Below are 8,611 nucleotides of genomic sequence, written 5' to 3' on the forward strand. Positions count from 1 at the left end.
CTTGTTTACAAGAACATACGATTCGAGAGTACAATCACTAGTACCTTATGTTTTTATACTTGTATCTTGAGTTATTATTCTCGCATTTATACTTTTTTAGTCTTGTCAATATGCATCAAATTATATTAAGTTAGGTGTTTGTAGAGAGTGGTTTTAGTCTGTGCAGAGACCAGCATCACTTGATATCTTGTGATTTAGTAAACATCTTCCTTGAACCGTCTTGTAAAATTTGTCGCACTGTGTTTGTACTGGTGGAAAATAGTAGGTACTCGGTGAAATAGTCAAGGTGCGCACAAGCTAGCCCAAGGCCACCATCCTAAAAGAAGAAGAAAAAAAGAAAGTTCCTTGATCTGTGATCTTTTTCACTATCGTGTGTCTGTGTTGATAAATTAAAACTCGTGATTAATTTTCTTTTTGTATGTATAGGGCAGCCCCGTGACTAAGCTCCGCTATGCGCAGGGTTCAGGGAAGAGTCGGACCACAAGGATCTATTGTACGTAACCTTACCTTGCATTTCTACAAGAGGTTGTTTCCACGGCTCGAACCCGTTACCTCCTTGTCACATGGCAGCAACTTTACCAGTTACCACGTGTCCGTCTTTCATAAATCCAAGAATTTCCGCCTGCGGCTGAGGAGGGAAATTCAAATCGATAGGCGGTCGCCCGAAGAGCTTGATGGGCCGGAAGCTCCAAGCAGCCTTAAGATAAAAAGAGAAGAATTTTTTCTTTCTTCTCAAGTAGTGCAACGGTTGGGTCTGATTATAGGTACCATACATTCTTAACCTTGCCAAAACCTTCATCCATCGTGTATAGGCCGTACCAAGGCCTGATATAAGATTCACCTTTGACAACGAAATACAAATGGCCCCGACTGATCCTATTAATCATTACTACAATCCCGAAGGCCAACGTAATAGGACCAAAATCATATAGTGTTATCTCATGCTAATGTATACAGAGTGTATACTTGCTTTGGGCACTCTAATTTCTTCAAAGTAACATCAAGTTAGACACAGAAACAGACACACGCACTGTAAAGGTTTTTGAGCTGGCAAATGAAACATGTATCGCTTCTATGCTTCCAAATAAACGTGAAAACAAACAAGAGCCATTCCTGATCAAAAGTTTAGCAACTCAGACAGGTATATAAATGATTTCTAACCACAAGGAAATACTTGTCAATATGATGTTATAATAGAAAATTGTCATCTGCACAATGCTACCGGTGACCTATCAATTAAGATGAGAATCTTGAATTTCAACTCCTCTTAAGGGATATAAAAAATGTCATTTTCTGCACATTGAAACATTTCATTACACACTTGATAAGACATCTCTGTATTAGGCAACACGCTGTGCGTACCAACTTCAACTTCGTCTCCAATCAGTGAAAATTTCCAAAGTCAGCCAAAGGGTGATTACAATATCCAGCATCTGCAACCCGATGAATCTTGTGGTCCTTCAAACCATCGATCCCAGTAAGGATTTATTGGACCGTGTGTTCTGATGGAGAAATTATTTAATAAATTAGCAAAATACAAAACTCATGAGACGTGGCGATAAAGCAAGAGTAATTCTTACACTGGTAGTAATGGATCTGGCCTTGTTTCCACATTACTTAGCATCCTAAAGTCCATGTAACAGAATTAAGTTAGATAACCATAACGTGCACTGAACAAAAACAGATAGTTAGTACTTACTCTTTGCAAGCAGTTGATGCCTTTTCCATTTTGTCGAGCAATTCAAGTTCTTCCTGCACATATTACGTCATCAGCAAATAGTAAATAAATTTGCCGATAGAAGAAGACTTCAATAGACAAGTAATATAATCAACAAGAAATACAGCATCTTTTCTGATGTTGGCACATGAAAAGCAACGGTGATCAACCATGTATAGTTTTAAGCCCTTTCAATGAACATCTGGACAATGCCACCAGAAATTACACGACATGCAGAAGATGACTTTGCAAATAACAAAAACCACCGTAGCTGTCAAACTAAGGGCTAATTGTGCATCACACTGAACAGACAGACAACAAAGTCCGATTACCGGTCCATATTCATAGAATTCTGTTGGATTTTATGCGACTAAATTGTTGGCAAGGTATCAATAAAATATATTCCAGGATTTAGACCATAAGAACTTTGCTCGTCGAATATAGAAGAAGAAAAAAGCTGTAATGAGGACAGTCAAATTCTAACTCCTGATCGCATCAGTAGCACATATCTTTCCTTTTTTTTCCGAATAAATCAAGAGTATAATTAATGTTACATCATGTTGGTCTCAAAGGCACATATATATACAACACACGTTAAGCCTCCCAAAAGTCTTAGTCGTCTATCATCTATACAGGCTGTACATGTTGTCACCAAGTAGAACTCAATTAAGTCTGCCAATACTGAACAATGAATGGTTAAAACTATTTGCTATTATTTATCAACCACATTGGAGATGCTCAAGCATTGCCTAGTGGTTGCGAGCTGCATTTGGATTGGTGCACACACATTCATCAAAACAACGAAAAAGTAGAGGGAGCAAAATTAGGAAGTGTATCGAGTTCCACGTACTACAATTCCAAATAATGGAAGATACTTGTAATTTCCTATCAGTACTGCTAGTCACATAAGTAATATGTAAGGTTACTGAATGATCGGTAGCTACCAACTGATCAAGCCTAGTTCACAAAACTTAGAACTTCTATAGTGAAAATTCTATCACTGTGATGTTCAACACTGCAACACATTCTTCACTCATTAAATCTAAAACTCTGAAGTCTTTAGAGAGCCCAAGAATGATTAGTTTTGGATCTAACCAGGTTATATGGAGTTGATAATTCCCTGCAGGAAGCCCCATTATGTACCAATTCGAATCAGTTCGTATCCTAAACATTCATCTCATAGATCATCTAAAACTCTGTGTTGCAATGCTTGATGGGACATCACATATTTAGTGGATACGAGTACACAACATGAATAGAGAAAAATTTGATACTCCCATTAACAAAAAGGTTATATAAGATATGATATCCAAAAGCTCATGTTGTTTCTAGTTCTCTATCAATATGTGATACTTTAGTTGAATATATGATTGATCACTGTAAAGGACATTCATCTCACAGATACACGAGACAGCAGAAACATATGGGAAAGAGCAATTTTTTTGAAGAATCACATGCATATGAAGAGAAATTGTAAATATTGTATATATGTGCTTCTTCTTCTTCTTCTTCTTTTTTGTTTGGTAAATAATTATTTTTATTACCAATAGCAACTCAGTACAAGAAAAAAATCTGCATATGGAATTCTCCCACTCTGCAGAAAACCAACTAGCACCTCACCTTACACATCTGAAACTACCAATACTACTACTTAGTCTATATATATGCTTCTTAATTGATACATTTGATACTAAAATGCATTTTCACGAAGAGGTTGTCACAACTCATTTAGGCAAAGACTTTTGGTTGCCATTATTTTGTGGCTTCACAGAGTTATCTGAACTTTTGCAACAAGGACGAAATATCCTCTCCATCCTAGAAATTCCTTTTGCATGAAGGTTATTGTAAGAACTCCTTGCCCAGGTACATAAACCTAAAAGCTTACTTTTCGAAGTCCTTTGAAGTAACTCTACCAAATAAAGTTCTTCCTGCTCTGAGGATAAAAGGTTTTAAAATTCAGAAACTGAACGAGCAAGTGCTGCTCTGTGTTTCTCTTGACAAGTTCTATTTCCCAAGTTTGACATGTAAGATCACAGAGTGCAAAGGTAACTTAAGCAACAATACACCAGGACTAGGTGATCAAATAAAGGGAACACCTCTTGTACGAAACGAAAGCACCAGCACAAGCTCACAGAACAATTTATCTTGAAATCTTCCTGATAAAAACATGAATACAATATTTTAGGTTGTGTAGCACAAGCAGTAAATTGGAGACCCATCCCAACATAAAGATTTCATAACCATAAGATTTTACCAATGCCCTTTCCCAGTGTGTCAGTTTGTTCATTCTTTAATCACCTTTTGAAAATTTTCTACGACTTCTGGCTTTTGTTAAGAGGTTCACATTATATTTGTAAATCAAATTTGGAACTCAATCTAGTGCCTCATGAGCACAATAAAAGAAAAAGATCCATATAGGCAAACCAATCAGTTGCAACTAAAGCTTAGGCCTCGTTTTGAATTCTACTTATTAGGGATCAGAATTTGAACAGTTCAAATCTCAACCCACTAAGTAATTTGTATTGTTTTTCTTTTCACGACCACTTATTTGCTCTAGATAGATTTTGTTCATTTAGATCTTTGACTAAACCTCAATATCATCTAGGTGTTATCCACTCAAAGAATCCCACCCAGATGACCTTTCGCCACAATTCTGTCCACCCCACCATATAACCACCGTCGACCAGCCACCACTACCTTTATTACTGCAACCATCTTTTCTCCCTTTTTGTGTACGGAGAATATATTACTATAATATAATGTATTGGAAGGTAATCACCTCAATACATTATATTCTCTCTTCTTTTTTGATAACGGTGGTATCTGTACCACATTGCACACACCTTAATTATTCCACCAGGTACCTACATCCCCTCACCAGCATGTATTGGATAATCCTGCCCAATAATACCTAGGTAGAAGGGAAGCAATCACCTTACTTTTTTGCCTCTCTGACATTATTTCAGTAGATTGTATATTTCATCTTTTTAACTGAATACCTTTTTCTTGATAGTGGATGACTAATTTCACCCCGTGATATCACAAGTCAAGTTGTTTTCATGGGATCCATGAATAATCAATCACGCAACAATTTGATAACTTTAGATCAATTCGAATGCACATTAAAATGTGAGTTATGAGTGACAACTGATCTAGTAGAATCAAGCTAATTCTAGCATTGTAGAGGCCTTCTAACTCAAAGTAGGTATCAAAAGTGTGGACCTTTGTGATTGAACTGATGTTTTCTTGTCTCTCTTATTTCTTTCTTAATAGGTTCTCTTTTAGTATAATTCTCAGTCTAATACCTGAAGTTAAATGTGTCTTGCATGAGAAAAGAACAGCGGAAAATCTTTCCTTTCTACTCTTTCTTTTTTTATTAGTTTTTTTTACATTTTCTTTTTATTAACAAGAAAAAGTTTGTAAGCAAAAGAGAGAAGAAGCTATGTAGTACATTAGCCACAGAGCAATAAAAACATTTAAATTTCAAATTATTACTCCCTACGTCCTAATCTTAGGACACTCTCCATTTTGGAATGTCTAAATATGTTTGACACCATTTCACTTCTATACAGATTTCACAAATTTCAAGAATTCAAATTCATCAAACGATTCAAAGTTTAAACTTTGATGCAATGTTTCCTCTATTAAACTAGCTTTTCCACTGTTATTTAATATTTTCTCCACAAGCACTAATGTACATAAAAGTCAAATTAACATCTTGAACGCGCAATGTTCAGTCAAACACCGCCATATAAAAAGGATGGAAATGAGTATAAAATTCCAGCCCTTTTCTCAGCCATTATGAAATGACAAAAGGCCTGAAGCTAAGAACTAATGGAAAGATGCCGAAGACTCATTGCGTAGTCAGAGAATATCCTTGTATTTGTCTCCTTTCATATAAAACCACGATAATTCGTCATCTCCAAAAATCCTCACAGCAAGAAACCCCCGACCAACATAAAATCTTCAAAAGTTCACGTTTTTACGATCTACTACCCATAATGACCAACAAAATTCACGGTCAGGAAAAGCTAAAACAACAGAAAAGCAACTTCTTTTATTAGCAGGCGGTGAAGGAAGTCTAGTTCAATTACTCCGATTGGTTTGTGATCCAGATATACTTTTCCTACTGTTCTACGTATTTTATGTTTCCCTCTCTTCTCTGCCGTCTCTTTCTTTCTCCCACTCATCAATTAAGCAGTGCTCCTGGTCCTAAATAACCAGACATTCCCTCCACCGACTTTATGTTGAATGAATCAGTTCCTTAATGAGGGGAACTAAGTTCACTATGTTACTTCTGACTTCAGATGTCTACAGAAAGGGGATATCTGTCCATGCCTCATTAGATATTATACCAGCACAATCTTTTTCTTTTTTTAAATCAACCTTCAAAATCTATACAGCAGCACAAAAGTGAAGGCAGCTCAAACAGTACCACGAAGTATTTCACTTGCAATGCGGCAGCTTTATAAGCAAATTCTGAACCAGCAGTCAGAAACTAAAACAGCTGAGTCATGGATTCAACCATCTAAGCAAGAACGAAGAACTAAAGCTTAAAGATGGCCAGAATTCATGGTTGAAATTCAATACAGGGCTCCAGTGAAACATAAGTGAGCCCTATATGTCCCATTTTCACCAACAAGTTTCAAAAGGTCTCGCTACAACTCCAGGCCAAGTCCCAAATATACTCAAAACAATAAATACTCAACTCTCAAAAACATTAAGAATTCACTTACAAACTCAACGAGTTTTCTCCCTATATGTCCCGTTTCTCCATCAAGTTTCAGATGCTCTCAATAGAAGTATAGAACTCAATGCCAAGTCTAAAACGTTCTCAAACAACTCATACTCAATTCTCGAAAACATTAACATTTCATTTCAATACACAAAGAATTTCCCCCTGCTACATATAGAATGCAACAAAAGGGGACATACGCTTCAGGCTTTCCACAAATCAAGAACTTTACTACGATATGAGAAATGAAACAGCTCATGTCTCATGAACACATCAAAAAAACGTCGAAAAACCCCTCTTTTCATAATTAAAGTAAAGAAAGCTCTACTGTTTGTTAATTGATGGTCAACCCTTTTCACCCAAATTAGCAGGACATAGAACAAAGATCCCTTTTCTTAAACACAATTCATTTCTTCCACCTGTACATAATACCAATACAACAGAAGACCCCCCTGAAGGAAAAAAAATTCAAACTTTATCCTCAAATAGAGCAATTAACAACAAACACATTCAGCTAACCAGAAACAACAATCAAATTTTCAACTTCTAAGGAACAAAAAACAACGATTAAGCCTCAGTCCCAAACAAGTTGGAGTCGACTATATGAATTTTCACTGACCATATTACTTCATATAAACTCATATCAGGCCAATATTATACAAAATAAAAGTAAAAGCAAAGCCAAAAAAAGTCAAAAGAGACATCAAACAAACCTCTAAGAAACGAGTTTCTTGCTCAAGTCTCTTCAATTCAGCAGATATCCTATGTTTCCCTCTTGTATCAGTTGCTGCCACAACCGATCTTAACTGTTCTGAGCTCTCTGATTGCATCCTTTTTCTCACACGCACTTCTCAAAAGCTCCAAATTACCTAAAGAATCAGATTCATGTATACACAACTAACAAAACTGTTCAAACACTATAAGAACAGAACCCCATTTATTACATTAAAAAATGAAAAGACCAAATCCCTAAAAGAATCAAAATCGTGTCAACAAACTAACAAAACTGTCCAAGTACTAAAAACAAAAGAACCCCATTTGGATAAAGACTCAATTTTATCAACAAAAATAGAAACTTTGAGATTCTGTAACTGAAACTTAGAGATTCTTGGACTGTTTAAATAGACAGAAAAAAGGGTAGCAGACAATTGAAGAGACAATGCAGAAGGTAAAAGAAGAGTGCTTGGACGGTAGTAGGGGGGTGGGGTGGGGGATGGGGGGGTGGGGGGGTGGTTTACTTTTGTTGTTTTGTTCTGCAAAAGTGAATTGAAATGTTCCAAGGGGATAGACAAAACAGAATGAAGAAGAAAGATGAAACCAAAAAGAAAAAGAAAAAAGGAAAAAGGAAAGTTGGCTTTTTGGTATTTCAAATGGTTTTTTTTGTGAATAATGAAAAAGTTGGTAATCTTTTTTTACTTATTTACTTTTTTCCTTTTTTCTTTCCTACTACTTTACACCAATATTCTGTCTTTTTTTTGTCTCTCTTTTCTTCTTGCTTGTTGGTTTGGGGTGGGGTTGACAGGGGTAGGGGGAGTTTCCCACTGTTTGGTTGGAAGGGGGGGGGGGGTTGACAGGGGTAGGGGGAGTCGAGTCTGAAACCAAAATATTGCTATTTTGGACTCAAAACACATAAATAGGTGTAAAAAAAAAAGGTAACAATAATATATATAGCGCCAGAAATAGTGGCGCTATATATAAACGGTAACTGGATCGTTTATGTATAGCGCCACTATTTCTGGCGTTATACACTGTCAGAGTGATATAGCGCCACTATTTTTGGTGTTATACACTGACAGTGATATAGCGCCAGAAATAGTGGTGTTATATCCTTTTTTTTCTGACCAGTACAATAATTCAAAATAAAGCGCCAACTTATTTGGCACTATATATGGTAAAAAAAAAAAAAAAAACTTCCCGGCTCCCCATTTCTATTATAAAGAGTTAGAATCGCTAAGAAATGCATTCAAACTTTTTTTAACTCTTGACGTCTGTTGTTGTTTAAATTCTCCAGCATTTTTTTATAATGTCTGAAGAGCGAGGATAAGAGTTTCATTATATTGGGGTGTGAGGTTGGTATGGAGAATAACTCCGTGGGCTACAGTTTACCTGCTAAGTGTCATGTTAAATGCCACTGACAATGGAGTACGATACATTGATAT

General features: G+C 36.3%; 1 protein-coding gene across 1 annotated transcript; it reads right to left on the bottom strand.

Moving 5' to 3' along the window:
- Window positions 1–1,114: 1,114 nt before the first annotated feature.
- LOC109242491 (guanine nucleotide-binding protein subunit gamma 2) lies at window positions 1,115–7,687 on the bottom strand. Its single transcript, XM_019409340.1, has 4 exons — window positions 7,166–7,687; window positions 1,700–1,752; window positions 1,581–1,625; window positions 1,115–1,502 (listed from the first exon to the last, which is right to left on the bottom strand). The coding sequence occupies exons 1-4, from the start codon at window positions 7,280–7,282 to the stop codon at window positions 1,418–1,420; spliced, it is 300 nt and encodes a 99-aa protein (XP_019264885.1). The 5' UTR covers window positions 7,283–7,687; the 3' UTR covers window positions 1,115–1,417.
- Between the last annotated feature and the right edge of the window lie 924 nt (window positions 7,688–8,611).

This window comes from Nicotiana attenuata, unplaced genomic scaffold (genome assembly GCF_001879085.1).
Source record: "Nicotiana attenuata strain UT unplaced genomic scaffold, NIATTr2, whole genome shotgun sequence".
Classification (NCBI taxonomy): Eukaryota; Viridiplantae; Streptophyta; class Magnoliopsida; order Solanales; family Solanaceae; genus Nicotiana; species Nicotiana attenuata.